This window comes from Melanotaenia boesemani, chromosome 11 (assembly GCF_017639745.1).
Source record: "Melanotaenia boesemani isolate fMelBoe1 chromosome 11, fMelBoe1.pri, whole genome shotgun sequence".
Classification (NCBI taxonomy): domain Eukaryota; kingdom Metazoa; phylum Chordata; class Actinopteri; order Atheriniformes; family Melanotaeniidae; genus Melanotaenia; species Melanotaenia boesemani.
The window spans coordinates 24,329,672-24,349,054 of record NC_055692.1 but is presented as its reverse complement, the minus strand read 5'-3'; the positions used below and the strand labels follow the sequence as shown (position 1 = coordinate 24,349,054).

General features: G+C 40.3%; 1 protein-coding gene across 3 annotated transcripts in view; it reads left to right on the top strand.

Annotated features, from left to right (window-relative positions):
• Positions 1 to 19,383, top strand: part of LOC121648922 (tetratricopeptide repeat protein 28-like) — a 190,354-nt gene that overhangs the window by 62,126 nt on the left and 108,845 nt on the right. The window contains exon 1 of one of the 3 annotated variants that reach the window (XM_041999401.1): positions 485 to 1,272. The exons of the other annotated variants lie outside the window; for them this stretch is intronic. Within the exon in view, the coding sequence (XP_041855335.1) occupies positions 1,246 to 1,272 (27 nt within the window). The 5' untranslated portion in view covers positions 485 to 1,245. Of the gene's footprint in view, positions 1 to 484; positions 1,273 to 19,383 lie in introns of those variants that run through there. 3 annotated transcript variants of the gene reach the window in all.

The following is a 19,383-nucleotide window of genomic DNA, read 5'->3' as shown; positions in this document are numbered from 1 at the left end:
GTGATTGTTTATGTGATTTGAGGAAGAAAAAGTATCATAATGTTGTTGCTCGTGGGATTAATACAGGTTGTGTATTTCAGAGCTAATAAAACAACTTAAGCTTTCCACAACTTTCATTTTGTAACTAAATTTAGCTTTGACCATGACATCCTTGCATGTGAGGGCATTCCCTTGCAAATCATCAAACCCCTGGTCAGTATCCTCTATAAAGCCTACATGTTAGATGCTTGGGGCAGAGCGGCACGTTGTTGAAATCACTGCTTACACATCTTTTGGACCTTGGGAAGTGTCAACACACCAAGTCACATCCCGCCTCCAGTCTGGGCGGCACCATCCGATCGGTGCGTAAAGCGCACTTTCTTTTGGAACGTCCTGCGCCGGCGGCGCTATGACCCTGCTACCTTCTGCCTTCTCCTCTGCTCCAAGTCTGTAAACTGCGAGGCTGGAGGAGCGCAGGGGAGGAAGTCACCAGAGAGCTGTAGTCCAGCTTGTTGCTGTTGCAGGAATCAGGGTTTCCTCCCAGCTCCTCACAGAAATTCCAGGGATTTTTTTTATGTGTGTGCGTGTGTGTGTGGTTGTACCCCCTCCTTCCCACGAATGTAATCTCAGTGCTTGTCGCGCCGTCTCCGCTGGGTTCTGACTGTTTCTCAACTGGTACTTCCAAAAGTGTATCTCGGCCACAAGGAAACGGAATTTGATCACTGTGATGAATGTTTTTGCGTTTTTGGCACACGTTTCGTCTTCCCTTCGTTTTTTCTGGTTCGCGGAGGACACACTTGACATAGTTTATACGTACTGTATTGGACTAATGGTGTAGCCTACAAGAGGGACGACCTCGTTTGAAAAAGTTCAAGAATATCTTTTTTCCTCTTGCACCGTCTGCATTGGTCCAGGGGGCGCCGATCCTGCGTGCGTTTGAGTAGGGAGTGGGTTAACGGACCCTCACTTTGGATTTACGCACAGAAACCTTTCACCCAAACCTTGCCAATCGTCACTGTCTGTCTGTGATTTATTATCTGACTTCAACTGTGGATTTAACCGCTGAGTGGTTTGCATTTACTGTGCTGTCGCTTCATATTGCCGCAAAGCTGAGACTCGCGCACCACCATGCATCCCTTCTTGGAGAAAATCTGCTGCAAAATCGAGAGAAGTCGAGAGGCAGCATGACTTGCGCTCTGGATTTCTTTCAATCTACATTCCATTCTCATATAATATCTTAATGCTGTTCAATTTTGGTTTACAAATATGATGAAATGGCAGCCCCGGAAGAAGGTGAGTCTGATTGCTTTTTAAAAATGATTATTATTATTATTTTCCCCCAGTTACGACGATAAATTACCTCTAGTATCAAGTTGGAAAGAGGGGGCTCTCTCTATTCGCTTACTACAAATGATACCTAAATAGCAGTAATCATAATCTACTTAATTAAACAATACTTAATTGTAACCAAAGCAATTTATAACTCTATAAATAAGTTTATCTTATTTTCCCAGTTTGATATACAATGCTATTTGTGAGTTTTCTGTCCCATTTTGTGGCATTTAAGATTGGGAGTAATCTGCTGTCATACATGGCTCTGTACATAACTTATCCAGCATGTCTTATGCATTATTACTGCATATCACGAAGTTTAAAGTTTGTGATGCTGCTAATGGCTGTTTTCACCACTTATACTCTGATCTGTATGTTCACGTGTTCTCTAAGTCAACTTAGCATCAGACAGACCTACATTCTTAATCTGGGCTAATCAAGACATCAGTGATTAATGTAAGTGGGAGGGAGCCTCTCGAATTGTGGACACAGTCTGCATTATGGAGCCCGGTGTCTTAATGAAGAATAACTTTGTCATTTTTAAGGATAAAAAAAAAACATTTTCCAATTTATGCCTGTAAAAGTTTCCTGAATGAGGACTGGCACCATTTCTTAAATAAGCTGTTCTTGAGGAGAGCTTATGTTCATGGTTATACATACATTTTTCCCTTCAAGTCTGTTGTTTTTGCTGCCTCCTACTCTGCAATTTTCAAAGCCTTTGGGTATTACAGCATGGAAAATATCTGAAAATCATCTGGGGTCTATAAAAAAAAGAAAAAGAGAAAAGAAGGTAGCACAAAATGCAAGGGCTGGATTTTTACCAGCAGGGGGCACCTATCTGACAAGAAACTGCCTTTGCAGAAGGAGGCTTTAAATTGGTCAAGAGTCACAGAGAAAGAGAAAAATGCAGACATGACTAACTTATTGTTCATTTAACAGCATGGTGGTGGTGTTCTGGCCTTTTAACAACACCTTAAAGTATTGAGGGCACTCATAATCAATGGAACTGTGTAGCTGCTGTTATTGGTATTGGTTATAGTCATTTCATGTAAGTGACCTACAGTATTAAATTAATGCCTCTGTGTTTTTTTTCTGCATCAGGTGTCATTAATGTGCTTAATCTCACCCTGAAAGATGAGATGAAAGTGGGTATTAAAACAAAGCTTCATTATGTTGAATTATCAACACTGAAGCTAATACAGTGAGCATGTTCTAATGATTCCTACAGCTGTGCAGTCTATCTGCCAGAGTCATCCATGAGACCCCCCTTTGAGGGCTAAAAGCCTTTCTTCACTGCAGGAACTGATTTCTAGCCACACTGCAGTATTCTCAATTTGAAACTATCTAAAATGTTACGCTGCCCTTCATGTATAGGTTATTTTTTCCTAATCTCCACTGAGTGAAACACACCAGATCACCATTTTGGTGGCTCTAATCATGAAAGAAAATGGTTACTCTCTTGTGTGATGTTGATTAATTAACCTGTTGGGGATGTTGCATGCTGAATGCATATGTATGAGTGCAAGCACTCAAAGCAGAAAACACAGACCCACAGGGTAGTGTTCAATATTTAGAATTACTTGCCATGCACACAGTGTTTGTCTGTGTTTTTGTGCATGTCTGACATTGTCCCTGCACCTCAATATCTCATTCACTGCCAAGGATGTCCTCTGACCAAGGTATTACAAATAGCAGGCAGGACAATGGAATAAAAATAAAAAAAGAAAAAGAAAAAGCAGCTTTTCTGCTCCACATTGTAAAGAAAGCAATTTCTTTAGAATGTCTTGCCTTCTTTAGAAAATGTGGCCACAGTAATTCATAAGAGATCCTCAATTTCCCCTGTTTTTGCTTTATCCTTATCAGCCTTTTAATATTTTTTCTATACTACACTTGTAGAGTGATAGAAATCAATAGAGGGTGTAGGAGAATCATATTGATTGAAGCTGAGTGTCCAGTCTAATAATGGATTACACAAATGAGTCAAAATTACACATATGCAATGTCGAAATGGCAGAAATCTCTCTGTTCTGGAAAGACAATGAGAGTAAAGAGGGTTGTGTGAATAATGTTCTTTTTCTCTGATTTGATGGAGTTACTCTGAACAGCCGGGCTTATTAAGAAAGACAGTTTTACAACATAGAAATTTAGAAGAAGAGGATGTGTGTTATTAATTTTCGATGGTGCAGTGTAGATAATTCCTTTCAGTTTACATTTATATATGTTGCTGTGAAGCTAAGATATGGTATTTAGGGTTTGATAAGTGTGTAACATTGGTCATTGCAGCCCTTTTTGGCTATGCTGCAGTAGAGGAAAGTAAGCACAAGAAAGTATGTACAAAGCTCTGTCCTGGGGGAGAAGTAACTCAGTAAGTTGGGTTAAAAATGGCAGCACACTTGCACCACTAGGTTGATATAATCTTAATAACTGGAGTTGTTCTAATTGAAATATGTTTGTGCATGAATGTACTTGTATTTATTTGTCTGGACTTTAATTGTGGACTCCAGTCACTTTGGAAGTCTCATTTTCCTTGTTCATGCATTTCTATTGCTAAATATGTTTTGAAGTCATGATCACCTCATGGTGTTTTCAGTAGAATTGCTCACAAGCTGTTAATATTTTGTGTGGTCTCATATTACAAAGCCTGGCTCTGCATTTACAGCTCACATCATGCCTCGTGGCAGTGTGACCAAGTCAGAAGGAAGTTTCTGTTTGTTTTTGTGGTCATGCCAGATGTTTCTGTGGGCTCCACACAGTTGACATAAGGCCTTCTCACCTGAGAGGGACAGGAAGGTCTCTTCATGTTTCAGTGGTCAGACATACTGGGAGCTCTGACTTTCCATCAGCAAGCATATTCTTACATCTCTGACTGTGTTCATTGGCTTTTTACCTCTGGGATTTTCTCATGCTGCTTTTCCTCTTTGATTTTTTTTTGTTCATTATTTATGAGCTCACTGATGGGGAGGGGAAAGGGCTATTACCCTCTAGTACTCCATCAGTCCCTGTGACGTTTCATGGCTGGTAGCTGCACAACAGGTTTTGGATGCATTTACAGCAGGGAAAACCCATCAGACTGTGAAGAGCAGCGCCGGAAGACACACGTCGGAGGAGAGAAGAAAGCTGGCAAATCTGTCGCTGGAGGGAGGAGAGACATGAGAGAACCTGAGAGTGCAAAGATTGAGATATGTCAGGGAACAAATAGGTGGAGGCTAAATTGTAAGATTGTAGGAAATACAGAGATATATAGGTGGATATTGGAGGGAAGAATGGGATTGCTGTAAAGCTGGAGACATTGATAGAATTTGAAATTGTTGGACTTTGAGTAAGAGAAAATGGAGAAGGGGTGGAGGCTAGAGAATCAGATGGTGCAGGTGATAGAGATTTGATTTTAGAAGTGGGAGACCCCAGAGAGATGCAGCCAGGATAATTGATGATAGGGAGTGATAGCACCTGCTGTTCCTGATGCTGCACGGTATTTACGGCCCAGCATGCCAAGTGGAACGGGGTGCGGCTGCATGGCCAGCCCCTCAGCCCATCCTTCTGGACTATGAAAAGATAGGGTGGGGGATTGGGTCAAGTAAGGTAGGCAGCAGTAGTCTAGAGAAAATCGACTCAGCAATACAGCTGATATTTATATGCTGTACTCGTTCTTTTAATCCCTGACCACTTCCTCCCTTTGGGAGAGCTGGACAGAAATGGAGGACAAAAGAAAAGCTTCCTGGAAAACTAGGCTTCCTTTTCCCTTCCTGTGATGCAGCATTCTGTAGTTAGCACAAGCTGCAGGGATGCACTTGCTAAGGCACTCTTGGGAGTCTACTGTCAAAATACAACATAATAGACAACAATGACTTGCCCATCCTTCTCATTAATCCTCATTCCTGGGACCTCCACTGTGAAGGTTGAGATGGATTTTTGGATAGCATGTAGTAAATCCACAAATTGATTTATGTGTAAAGAGTCCATTTGTAATGTTTCCCCCAAGCTTCAGAGCTCTCATTGGATTTGCTACACCGTTCCTTTTCCCTTTAGTGCTTCTTTTTGAGCAAATGGACCCATGTTTGAGTTTATTGAGGTCATTGTTCCAGAGGTGTGGTCAGCTGCTCTTGGGGCTCAGGAGGTGCCTGCCGCTGGGTGCCTCCACACTGACTAAAGCAGACTGACCGCATCAATTGGAACACATTTCCTTGTTCTTTGAGGTGGAACAGTCCTCTCCTGGACTAAAGTAACACTCTTTTCATTCTTTTCAAAGGTTAAGCTTCTGTATTATTCACTCAGACTTCCATACACTGAAGACAGACAGTGTTTCAGTCATAAGATGGATAAAAACAGTTTGGAATAAGGACTGTCAGTGGCAATACAGTCTCATCCCTTCAGCATATGGCCCGAAAAACATTCATACTTTCCCTGTTTCACAACATTTATCAGAGTACAGCTGCCAAAACCACAGTTCCTACATTCCTCTTTAACTCCACACGGGACGGTTTCCAGTGGGCCGGGCATTGTATCAGCCCCGACCCTGCAGCTGTTTCAAACCATGCAGCCTGTGTGTTGTGACAGACATTAGTTTCTAGTGTGTTCTAAAGGCCTGTGATCCAGCCTGGATGGAGACATGTGAAGAATACCACTAATACCACCCTGCCTTGTACTGATGCCCCTAAATCCCACTAATTCCATCTCTTCTTTTGTCAGAGATGGAATTCATAAGCTCTTCTTTGAAGGCTCAATTTTCCAGGAAAGTGTCCTTAGCTTAGCAGTTGCATTCATTTAGCCAGGACTAGCACTTCTTTGGAATGATGGCCTGGCTGAGCACCCCAGTGGTCAGTATTGTGTCCGAGAGGAGATTACTGATGATTATTAATTGTGAAAAAGCATAATTTACATAACCCCTGCATCATCATCACCACTGATTGCCACATAGAAGTAGAGAGCAAACAAGACTGGTTTTAGCTTGCCTCTGGAGGTGCTGTGCCATGTTTATGCATTAAAACAGTGTATCTTTTTTTTAGCATATTTTTCCATCTCTCTCTTTGCTTCTTGTAAGTTTGAGTATATTTATATGAGACTTATACGGGGTTATTTATGCCAGCCATATGTTTATAGTTGCTAAGATATGTGGACCAGGAGGACTGCTTTTTTCTTCTCAGAGGGTTTGTCTCCTAAGGGAGACTCATGATTCCAGCTTCCTTAACAAGGCAGTCAAGACAGGTGGTGACTGACAGGCACATGGAGATGGATTCAGTAATGAGGAGTGCAGAACAAACCTCTGTGGTTCACCCCTTCATGCCTCTTCGTCTCAAATGATCTCATACCTCATATATTTTATATATTTAACCAAGGTTTCTGTTACAGGCAAATAGAGATACTTATAGTATCCCTGTTCCCCATCTGTTTACCACTGCATTATCTCCTGTAGTGTATGCTCCAACAGTTGTTTGTGTCTTTAAATGAGAACTGTTTTGATTGCATGTAGCCTACAGCACACTTGTGACTTTCATTTTAAATGTGTACCATCAGCCTCAACACGTCATTACTATTTTCCTTGAAAGAAATGGTTTAAAAAGAGACCTGAATTATGTGTTTGTGTGTTCATAAATGTGTCAACTTGTTTTTCCTGATATATTTGTGCATTTCAAGATGTCCTATTTTACGTTTGTCTTGAAGTCTCTTGGAAAATGGTTGTTCTGACAAGTGAGCGATATATCCTAATGTCTGAAACAACATGATTGATGGAAACGGTGCTATATTATCATCCATCAGAGATACTGAAATAGTTCCTCCTCAGTCTCTCATCCAGCTTGTTGTTCACCTCCTCCACTCCACTCTCTTGATCTACACTCCTGAGAGCGGGGTCAGAGGCCACATTAGAGTGTGTATTGTTCAGCAGTCAGAAGAGGGCTCCAGTTACCACTGTGAAATCTCAGCCATCAGCGCTGTCTTTGCTGTTTAGATATACTGCATGGGGCTAAATGCTGCTTTAAGGGCCAACCAACAAGCTATAATGTCTTATCTAGGCTCCAAGCAAGGTCTTTTCCATTTTCAATCTGCTGATTCTTCATCTTATCCTCATCAGAAATTTGGGACTGTAGTGCCATAAGATGATTTTCTCTCTTAAATATTTGCAAGTTGCACTGGTGTGCCTAGTTATTGTTATTAAACTGAGTTGCATTGTCTTCAGAAAGGCTTGCATAATGGAATAAAGGAGTGAAAGTCTGGAGGCATGTCTATGGTGTGATAATTCATAGCTGAAATGTGTTTGCTGCCTAGCATGGGTGTTCTCTATGAAGAAATCATGCTGAACATAAACTCCAAAACATGTTTAGTGCTATGAATGCTCCTCTGTCTTCTGCAATGAAACAACTCATATGTGCGCTCATTCCAGCTGCTCCAGTGAGGGCTGTAAAAAAGCAGACAAGATATATAATCACTCATTAGAACAAAACACTCCAACTTGGCACACAACGGCTGCTGTAATGCTTCAGGTGTGAAATTGCTCTCCCCATTTTCACTTGGGAGTATGTGTTAGCCCCCTCTTTTCTCAGTTTCCTGTGAACAGTGTTATCTTTTTGAGTTTATGAAAATACTTCAGCTGTCATAGTAGTATTTTCATGGCAAAATGCTGTGCTTTCTTTTTCAGAATAGAACAGTTTAGCAGCCCCTTTAGGTCCAGTTGAAGTTATGGGTCAACTTAGGTACCGAGTACTGAATCAAATTATTGAACCTTGCACAGACTATATATTACATTCACAGAATGCTTCTCGTTTGTCTCTGCGGGGCTGCATAGCTTTTACAACATTACCCTGGGGACATCATAGTAACACAGCTCTGCTGGCTGGCATTTGGACATGGGAAATTATCCATGCCTGGTTCTGTCAGTGAACATGACTGCATGTGTCCATCAGGCACTGACCAGCTGCTGCTGCCCTCCACAGGCTCAGAATGCCTGCCTTCAGCATACCCGTGTCAGGAGTGCTGCTAAACATGCACACAAACTTTTTACATTGAAGTATTTGGTTTCATTTTCTCCCAGACAACTGGGACATTGTATTATTTTTAGCATTGACTAGCACACAAGCTCAACAGCTATCAGCTTGAATTCACATTAGCTCCTCAAATGTTATACAGCTTAACTAGAGTTAGTTAGAGCAATGCTGTTGTCGCTTAACGTCAACAGATTTATTTCCCCAGCTTCCTCCCACTCCGTCCATCTATTCCTCCATCTCTGGATTGTGCTGCTGCTTCCAGCTAACGGAGCTGGGCCTCAGTCGGAGCAGGTGTAGGCTGCTGTGATGATGCCACACACAAATGGGTACACTTGAGGGAGATTGGTTGGCTCTGCAGTGCTCAGTGAAAAGGCAGACCAAGATTTGTTGTCAGAGGGAAGAAAAGCTCTGTTCCAATTGTATTTTGTGGTTGAAGTTAGAGAGCAAGCAGGCATTCAGAACTAAAGTAAGTCTCCATGTGGCGATGTGCTCTCGGTGCTGACTGCAAATCACTTGTAAGTGCTCATTTTATACATTTTTTTGTCCCTGTTAATGAAGTTGATGGAATTATATGCTGTAATCATTAGAAATGACCTAATGTTATAACATTTTCTTTAGTAAACAAAGACAGTCCTCATTAAGATCATATAGATGAATCTGGTGTTGTATTTTTGTTCCACCATCTTTCATGGAGGTGGTACCACCATGCAAAAACCTGCAAAAAGTCTTAGGCAGCTGAGAACTCTGCAGGTCCTGCCTGATTTCCTTGACATTGTTGTCAAAGTAACTTCTTTGGGGCATTTTGTTTTTGTTCAGTCTTTTTCAGTTGTCTTTAAGTTAATGTTTTATTTAATTTTTTTTGTGGTACAGATGCAGCAAATACGGTGGTTATCACAAGTCTAGAGCGCTCTCTCGCAGCTGTAGATGGTAATGTTTACTCCTTGGTTCATGCCAGTTGATATGAATTAACATTTTAAAACATGTTAAATTATATATCTATAAGTTGGAGGACCAATCAAACTATTAAAGACAGTTCAACTTATAGTCTGGAAAATAGGGTCTCTGTATTGATCTCCTTGTATACAGAGGGAAGGTTTTTTGGTCCTCAACCAACATAGACGAACTTGCACAGAGTCCTTCAGAACCCTGACAATGCTCACAAAGGATGCCTTTGTAGGTCAAAAGCTGATTGATTGCAAGATTGCCAGACAACAACAGATGTCATTACAAAAAAGACTAAACACCTAAAACAATAAAGAATGAAGAGGTGCGGAGTTCTAGCAGAGTCAACAGCTGCAGTGTGCAATCCTCATAATTATTGATATTTGGTTTTGCCTCATCACAGAGTAGATGTTTGTCCACTATGATGTCTTGTCTTTCCACAGCAGAACAAAACTTCTGTTTGTACTTCTTAAAAGTTTGACTAGTACAGTCAAAGGGCTTGAACATACCCCCTTTATTTTGAAAGAAAAGGAGTGGAGAGAAAATAAATAAATAAATAAATAATGCTCTTTTTGATTCAGTTGTGTCTGTCCTTCTGTCCCGTCTTTTGTTCGAGCTGTGCTTTGTTCAGGAAAATAAAAACAGACTTGACGTTTCAAATGTATTTTTAATCAAAGTGAGAGACAGACGTAATAGCTGTGTGATGAAGCTGTCAGTCTGTCAGACAGCTTTGATGACAAACTGAGGAATCCTTTATTCCTACTTCAGGAGTAATCACTAGAAGTTGATGAAAAATGTTGAACAATATTGAAACTGAAAAGTAGTGTGCAACATTTTGAGAACTGATATTGCCCACTGCACAACACGTGTTCATTGTAAATGTAGTTTGTCAGTCTTCTGAGCAAAGTGGCAAACAGACAGATGGACTGGCAGGTTGACAGATAATGGAGTGTGAATGCGAAAGGCTACACTTTTTCTGTGACTCCTCTTTGTTATCACAGCCACATGTTCCCATTCCCATAAAGAGAGACCCATTTAGTTCCCTGTCCTTGTTTCCTGCAGTGATGGAAACTGTCGCTCTGGCACCGGAACCGCTCCTCTCGGGAGACTTTCCCAAAACAACAAGAGACAGAAAGATGTTATTTTTCTCCTCTCTGATGCTGCACATTCATTAACATAAGTTTTTACTCGTTAGCTATTAATGCACATTCTTTGTTATCCCAATCAGAATGCATTTAAGTGCTTTCCTGTTTGGGAAATTAATGTCAAATGATCTTGTTTGAGAGCCTATCTCTTCTTGGCGTGTGTGATTTTGAATCCTGGGGGATTTACGATAGGATTCAAATCGAAGCTTGTTGAGAGGAGGGGAGTCATGAAACCTGATTAGAATATGGCTTGAGTTAATTAACTAAGGATTTTTTTCTCATTCCATCTATCTATGTGTAATCTAATTACAGATGGTAGTTTTCCAGTTCCTATCAAATGAAATGCACTGGTCCCTTGAGGGGTTCCACCCCCAGCCTCTGCCTCTTGGACTCATCCTTTCAAGGCTGTACTGAGGAGTTAACAGATGTGATATCAGAGCAGTGAGGGAGCTTTGTTAGTGTATTGTGCAGTGTTATATTAATTCTACCAATTACCCACAAACTGCCTGTGTGTCATTCAAGTATTCTGTTCGTGTGTCATCAGTCACTGACTATAGGATAAAATGCATTTTCTCCTTGTGAAATTGGACAACGCCATGTGTTACGTTTCTGTTTGCAAGCAACGGTTGACAAACAGGACCCATAATTGTGTTGTGCTTTTGTTAAAAAAGTGGCCATTGTGCCTCTATATCGTATCTCAGCCATGGCATTACCCTTGGAAATGGTGGGCTACACACCATTTCAGTTGTGCTGCAAGAACTTCAAGCGTAATTACAAACAGATGGAGGACCTCTCGTATTCTTTACTGTCATCCCGCTTTCCCCTGCCTTTGTTCTGCCGGCTTCTTTCCAACTTCTTTATATCTCTCTTTCAAACTTCTTTGAGTGTAGTGAACTTCTTCATGCTGACATGCTCTTTTGTTTCTGCTTGTTGAATATCTAAGCAGCGCTTGTCATGGTAGGTGATTGGGAAGATCAAGAGCTGCTCTTCAAGTGCAGTCTCTTTGTATAAGAGAAGTTAACGGCTAAAAATGCAATTCAAGCACTTCTGTCAACCCTCAGAGATGACATTCATATTAGCGCCTACGTCTTGCTTCCCCCTGTCTCACATCTTTTTCTCCCTTTTTTCTTTTTTGTCTAAATCCAAACCCCTCATCTCTCCACATCTATCTCTGCATATTCGCTGTACTCCATCTTTGTGCCTGTCTCTTAGGAAGAAACAGCCCGTAGCTGTAAATTGGCCCATTTCTCACATTTCATTTCCAAAAGTTGCGGCAGGTAAAAGTGAGTTCAGTCGGGGAGAACCTGCTAGCCCAGCACATTGAGAAAAGTGTGAATTCATTAGTCTTCCTGGGTCCTTGAAACAAGAGAATGAGAGCTTTTCTCCAATCAGTCAGAAATTTCGGCTCTTGCCGTATTGCATTTCACTGTTGAGCCATCAGCAGATGTGCGCAGGCATCTTAAATGCTGGCCATGAAATTAAACAGAAGCAGAAGTTTAACACTGAACACTCCGCAGCGCACCAGGCTCTACGGTTTCCTGACTGACGGAAAAATATCAGGACTTTTCCATTATTCTGTAAATGTGTAAGTCTGTAAAAGCATAAAATTAGATATCTGTGGAGCATAAAATTAATTCTGAGACCTCTACAAAAGGTCAAAGGATATTTTCAAACTAAACCCGTGATTAGCTTCTTGTTTGACATACAGTGTTAATGCTTGGTAAGAAGTCAGCCAGTGTGGAATTGGTATGTCCAGTCACACATTATCCAGCTTTGAAGTCTTTTAATTCTGTTGTGACCTACTAAGGATTACAGTTGAATTTTCCATTATTCTCTTGATGCATGTGCATAACATTTTGAAACATTACTGGTTGTGACAAGCTCTGATGCTTTGGCAGTCTGTGTGTGTGCTCCAGTCGCTACTTTCCGTGCACTTAGATTAGAGCAAGGAGAGTGTATCAGCCAATTACTGTTATATCTCTGTCCTGCCGCAGACTCCCCACTGTCTGTCTGCAGCCCCCCCCTCAACCAAAAGAGCACCCTCTTTTTTCTCCAGCAGCCCAATTTGTCAAGATCACTCATTCAGATTGGTGTCGTTTTGAGTGGGGGCTGGTGTCTGCCTTTAGAGAGAGATGATTACGGTAAAAGCAGATAAAAATGCGAAATGCAGATGATCCTTAATCTCTTTTTGAGAAGTCGTACCTCCTTTAGCTTTTCCTCACCCCTTTATCTCATGATTCCATTTTTTTTTCATATAAGGTCTTCTCTGTGTCCCACTGACCTTCTATTTTTTTACTTTATTTCTTTTTGTCTTGACTTCCTTCTTCACTCTGTTATCTCTTCCATTTCCCCTTTTTTCCATATTTCTTTTAGTCCTGCTCCTTCTCTCCTCTTGGAAGCAGATTCCTTTTATGTGTGGACGACAAAGTACCGACCACATGTAAATATGTAGGCTAATCTGGGCTTTCATTAGTTTGTGTACATGAATATTGCATGACCAGTCCTACTGCACTAGCCCAGATTAATTCTTAGTCTTTTCCCTTGGTTAATTGAAAACCATTAAAACTAACCGCAGTCAGGAGTTGTGTTTCAAAAAGCTCCTTTCTCCGGCTGCGGGGCTCTGATCTTCCCAACTCTCCCTGCTCCTCCCTTCAAACCCAAAGCCCGCTTTTTAAATGACACCAATCAAAAGGCTCTTCTGGAAAAAGCAAAGCACAGTGTTGGGAAATGAGGTTAAGTGTGCACACTGACCGACCTTCAATATTGCAACACGCTCCATATCAGAATCTGACAGGCCGTGAGAGTGTGGAAAGAGAGGGCTTGGTGCGAAGAGTTGTAATTGGACAGGGATACCAGATGAAGCATTTATGGCTCTGACCTGTCTATTTTCAGTGCGTGAAGAGCCTGAGATGACAGATTCACCTCTGTGGTTTCTTTGACACTGCTTGCTTTTGACCGCAGTAAACAACATGCATTCATTAGATACACACTTAATCCCTCGTTCAGTTTGGGTGGTAGACGCCTATAAGACAGATACAGCATACATAATATGTCAGCCCTGACTTCATCATTTTATTCTCTATCTTTCTTTTTTCCTGTTTTTTTTCAGTGCTGATCAAAAATTCAGAAGAGTGTCTGTAGGGTGCTATTTTAAACAGTCCTCTCCTTCTCTATCTGATCTTGCTCTGTTACTCGGGGATATGGGGGATTGAGCAGAGTGTGTCGAGACTCTTTGGAAACAAGGTCCTCCATGTTGCCCCTGGTCACAGTCTCCCTTTCAAGCAGCTAATTTTATGCAACCCTCATCATGCCTTCTGAGCAGAGAGAGAGACACAGAGATATTATCTTCAGGATGGTGCCAAAATAAGAGAAGGAAATTGACTGGAAACTTTTGCTATGCATAAAAGCGAGCAGCAAATCATCATGGGAGAGTGTTTTTCTGCCTCAATCCTCTTTCCTCATTTATTATTTTTCCAAAACCTTACTCTTGTCAGTTTGCCTCTGTGTTTCACGTTTTATGTGCTAGGAGGCTGGGAGATGGGAGCTTGTGTGTATAAGACATATCAGCTGAGGTAGATATATGTCTGCAATCCCAAATCAGAACAAGTCAGAATAGAAGGAGATTCTTCATTTATTTTTATTCTTATTTCATTTCAGAGAGCAAGTTTTACATTTTGTCTCACTGGGTTTATTTAATTTGTTGCATCCAGTTCTTCATTTTAGATCCACAACATATAAAAAAGATGGGGAAAAGAGTAATTTAAGGCTTTTAATGTGGTGATAAAACAGGTGATTGTTCTCATTTGATACTAAAACAGTATCCATAAAAGGCTCAGTGTTTTACTAAGAAAGGTGGGCAGAAGATCCCCAGTTTATCAATGAATACATGAGGAAAAAATAGCTGAAATTCTTCAAAATGTTGTTTCTCACAAGACCTTTGTAAGGGAATTACATATGTCTCCCTCTTCAGTGCATCATCAGCCCATGCTGTCCGACATCATTTAAACAGCCTTCAAAAACTTGAGTGTTTTTGGGAAACTTTAAAACTATCAAATAAAACTTTTTATTTCTCAGGCTCTTCTAAAAATAATTTGAAACTTTCAAATTCTAGCTTTTATTTTTAATGAGCGACTTTGCCTTCAATTTTGATGTAAGCTTTTCTCCAGCCTTTATAATATCAACCAACACGCTCCAGGTTATAACAGGTTCAAGGACTCAAGTAATTTAAGTAAACGTGAAAGGTAGCAAGCCTGAGTGTAGCAGCTGTCATCTGTTATTCCTCAGAATGCGCTGCAATAATATCCATCATTCTGAAACTGCTGAGATAACCACATGGGCAAGGTGTGTTTGAAAATTTGGTCAAGCACTACAATACAGAGTTTTAGTCTCAAATACCACATAAACCTGAGCTAAAAAGAAGTCTTGTTAAGTTTGAAGCATTGTTCTTTGCAAAGCTAATTTACACATCTGAGATGAAATGTTAGATCAGTACATAATGCTTTAAGGTAACATCATCTCTGATACAGCCATGCATCTTTCAACTAAATGTTTTGCACACATTACAAAGGCAATGCTGGATAAAGGTAAAGGACTGGAATACCTGCAGTAGTAGCACGTTTCTACCATAGAAATACAACAATGACAACCCTTGCACTTGAGTCTTTGCGGGAAGACCGGAACAAAATGACAAGTAAAATGTTTCTTTGCCTGGAGAAGCATTTTCACTGCTGGAAGGTGTAGTTGGTGTTGTGAGAAGAAATGGCAACATTAAAAGCAGGAAAACTTTGCTCTTTAATCTTTTCATGCCTAAAATGCAGAAATGCACAATCATATTAAATAAACAAAAGTGTAAAAATCTTAGTTTCATACTTTCTACAAAGAAATAAGAAGTCAAAGAATACTGTGCAGCAACTTTTTCTGATTTGGTGTTGTACAGTATACATAAGTGTGTGTGGGTGTGTATGAACATCTTGAGAATGTCAGAGTCCTGTGGTGAGTGTTTAAATAATAGTTTTAAGACTTTCAATGTAACATAACTGATTCTCCCTTAATACTTTTTTGTCAGATAGTTATCTGCAATTATTTTTGCCATTGTTGCAGTTTGGTTTAAAAGAAGAAAAACAGCACATTGCATTATGCTTTCCACCTTGATCAGGAATATGTTCTGATAAGACATCTCCACATACTAGCCACGATATTTTTCAAGCTGAATACTCAAGCACTTTCTTGTACAAATGTTAAAAACATGTCACTTAGCCCCTCTTTTCTTTCTTTATCCCCCTTCTTCTCCTCTCTATTTCTACCACATAACACTGCAGTGCTGGCAGGTTTGTGGTAAAGCCTCAGGAATGGAAATGAGATGCGCGGTGGCACTGTGTCAAAGAGCAGCAGATTGAACATTAGCCTGAATCGTCCAGCAAATGTTTTGGGATTTTTTTTAAAATTCAAATTAGCCGAGAATATTGGCTTGGGAGCCAAGGGTGCAGAGAGAGCTCTGCAGTGGACACCTGCTCTATTAACCCCACATGATGTGTTTGGGGTTGATTGCACGAATTATCTCAAGTGCGACATAGAATTCAGTGTGTTATTTATGTTCTCCTTGGTGTTTGAGTATTTGACCCAGGAGAGCTTGAATATAGAGAACAGAAAGTTAGGTTTAGGTGCCTTTAGCATCTTATTACTTGTTAAATGGGAAATGGCTGTTTTTCCTAGTGTTTGTTTTCCTGAAAGCAGAGTTATTCTCTTTTTGTCTTGTAGTCAAACAGTGATTCTAAACCTGAGCAGAGAGAGGGCTGCTCCAGCCTGACATCAGAGAGGATTATTTATGGTGTGTGTGTGCCTGTCGTTGGTGTTTGACTTATTGCAGGGTCACAGGATGTGGGTGGATTTAGGTGCTACTTTATCACTCTTACCTCGTCATTCCTACCCTAGTCACGTCGTACTCTGTAACTGGACTGGGTCACCTCCTGTATCTGCATCTGTATCTGTGTGTGTTTGTTCCCATGTGTATACATTACGCTGTATACTGTTTATTCTCTTGATAGCATTTCATACTATTGACTTAGACCACACACACAACCTTTCTCCTGACATTAAGGACACACAAAATTAGGGCTCAATAATTCACTTTCAGCAAGTTCCTCACAACTGATTAATTGCAGGATTAATTAGGGATCATTGTGCACAATTTAGATTCTCTTGATCTTTGTTGGCGTGCAGATTTCTGATGAATGTTGTCTTACCTGGCAAAGATTAAAATGATATAAACCACCAGCTGTTTCTGGGCTGAGTGGGCCAGTTAGTCATATTAATTCATATTTTCCTCTTGTGGATGTCTACTGCAGTTGTTTGTTTTTTTTCTACTGGTTACTACATCTACTAAATTAAAACAACCAGCAAATACCACCACCCTTTGGTGACACTACACAGCCTAGTTTATTATCTTCAAACCAGTCAAAGTGTGGCTTTTCAAAATCTAGCTTTTACTTCACAGGTAAATGGAAACCTGTGGAGAGAAGGCTTCTCTAGTAAACTAGTGAACTACTTTCATTGACTGTAACTCGTTTAATCCCAAACCAACTTTTATTGAAATTTTGTTTGTTATAAATGTGAGAATTTTTTTTATTAATTTCTATATATTTTCAGTCATTGTGGGCACTTTTAATCATTTGTACAGTAACAACTTGATGTAGAATATTTAGTCTCAGGTACTCAACAGATATTTATAATTTCGGTTTCTGTCCTGTGAAGACAGAACAGTTTCTGTGAGCTTCTTCAGATATATACTTCTGGTTAGGTGCACACATTAATAACTTTTTCTTTCTCTTTTTTTTTCATTTATGAATTTAAGATGCTATGATTAGCAGATGACTACGAGGGAAAAACTCTGGCAGACCTTTTACATTTTTATACAGCAAACATAGGCTCCACAGACAGAAAGAAACATAGGTTTTTAAAGGTATGTAGTGAAGTAATTTGTTTTCCAGAGATCAAAGTTGGTCTCCTGGTTTGTCCACAAGTACATAGTTGTATGAGTCCCCACCCCTGTGCAGTCTGGTAGACTATCTTCCAGGTTTTCTTTCTCAAAACGAACCATGTACCCCAGTTAAAAAATAAATAAATGGATTAGGTTAAAGCCAGCATTTCTCAGGTTTTCCTGAGATGGAGAGCCTTGCCAAGACAGCTTTTGGTTTTGGTTAAATATATTTTGGTCTGAATTGCTACTACTCTAGTGCAACACAGTGGTTTTCTTAAGGTCATATATTGGACCATTAGGTAGAGCAACAGAGTTCTTTAAAAAAAAAGACTCTAGTGGCCTTTATTTGACAGGGAAGAGGTCAGAGAGGAAGAGGGATGAAATGCAGCAACGTGCGCTAGGATCGGCCGACTGCATCGAGGATCTGTATCATCTGAAGATGGGACAGTTGCTCAACCAGTTGAACTACATACTGCTCCAACAAAGGGTGTTTTCTTTTTATCACATTTTTTTCTCACTCTTAATTTCACTCGTGCTGAATCGAAACATAGGGAAGTCTATTAGACTTTACAAATATGGCTCTGGAACCAGTACATCTTTGTATTATTGTTAGTGAAGGCCAGAACACAGATGTGTGATAACTGATTCTTCAACTGGGGGAAAAAACTGTAAGTGACATATTGAATCAACAACTGTGTAACAGTGTCATCACAAATCTACTCTTGTGCAGATTCTGATGTCATGATTTTACAGTATACAGCACTTTGGGCTCAGCCTTCCCTCCCTGTCCTTGGCTGGTGTATGTGTGCAGACAGTGGCTGCTCTGTTCTGCTGTTAACCTCAGTGTAAGGCTATGACTGATGGGATTCACAACCCTCCCTGCTTCACCTCTCACAGATGATGTATGTCTGTAGAGAAATTTATATTTTCTTGTTTGTTTGTGTGGCTGTGTTTTGTCTTTGATTTTGACCCCACCTTGATGTAATGTTGTAGCTTGTATTTTTTTCTGTGGGGAATTTGTCTTCGTGTAAATGAAGTAGGAGAGAACAAGTGTCTGCAGTTCTCCATTGCACATCACAACTGACTGGATATCATGTCAGCCGAGTATTAAATGTTTAATGCCAGTGAATGTAGGAGATTGCCTTTTACTTGTCCTGATTAAATATTTAGGGATGTCTGAATGGAGCATTTGACATTGCTAGGTGGTAAGGGACCCGAATCGCAGTGTGAACTGTCAGGACATAACTGAGTGCCAGCTGTCTATTTGGTTGTAACTATGGTGCCACTGGGACCATGGCTGAGGAAAACTGGTGGCGGACACAGAATGGGAGGTGAAAGGGGAGGTTATATTTATCTGTGCCCTTCATTCTAAATAAAGAGCCCTTTTTCTTCTCTGTTCAGCACATATCTGTCTGATTGCTTTGTCCTTTTGAGTATAGGGGACAGTAGACAAAGATAAAACTTGGATGGCATACATACCTAATTTAGATGTTAGCAGACAAGTGTAGGCCATTTATCTCTTAGTTCAATTCAACAGAGACCACAGATGCTTCCAATATAAGAACTCTGAAATAGAGTATATATTAATGGAAAAAAAAAAGATTTTCTGGCTGCAGTAAAGTCTTCCAAAGAAAATAGATTGAAGTTATTTCACTTTCAATCTGGAAAACCCACTGAATCAAAGTACAAAGACAGGTTTGGATTAATATCTAAAAAATCAAAGAGCCTGTTGAACTTCAAATGTCTTGATCCATTTACCTGACATATAACACTTAAAGTTGGGAATATTGGCAAAACAGGAGCATTTTTTTTCCAATTGATGATGATGCCTTGTAGTGAATGCTTGCAGAAACAGTTTGCTGCATGAATAAGTTAATGCTGAATTTATTAAAGTCTGCTTTGGCTGCTTGGTAGATCAAGCGCCTTCATTTCCTCTGTGGCTATTACATTTATGTTCTACTATTTGGCTTTTGAGTTTTGGCAGAATAGCACAACACAACATGTGCGTTGCACCGATGCATCATGCTGCATT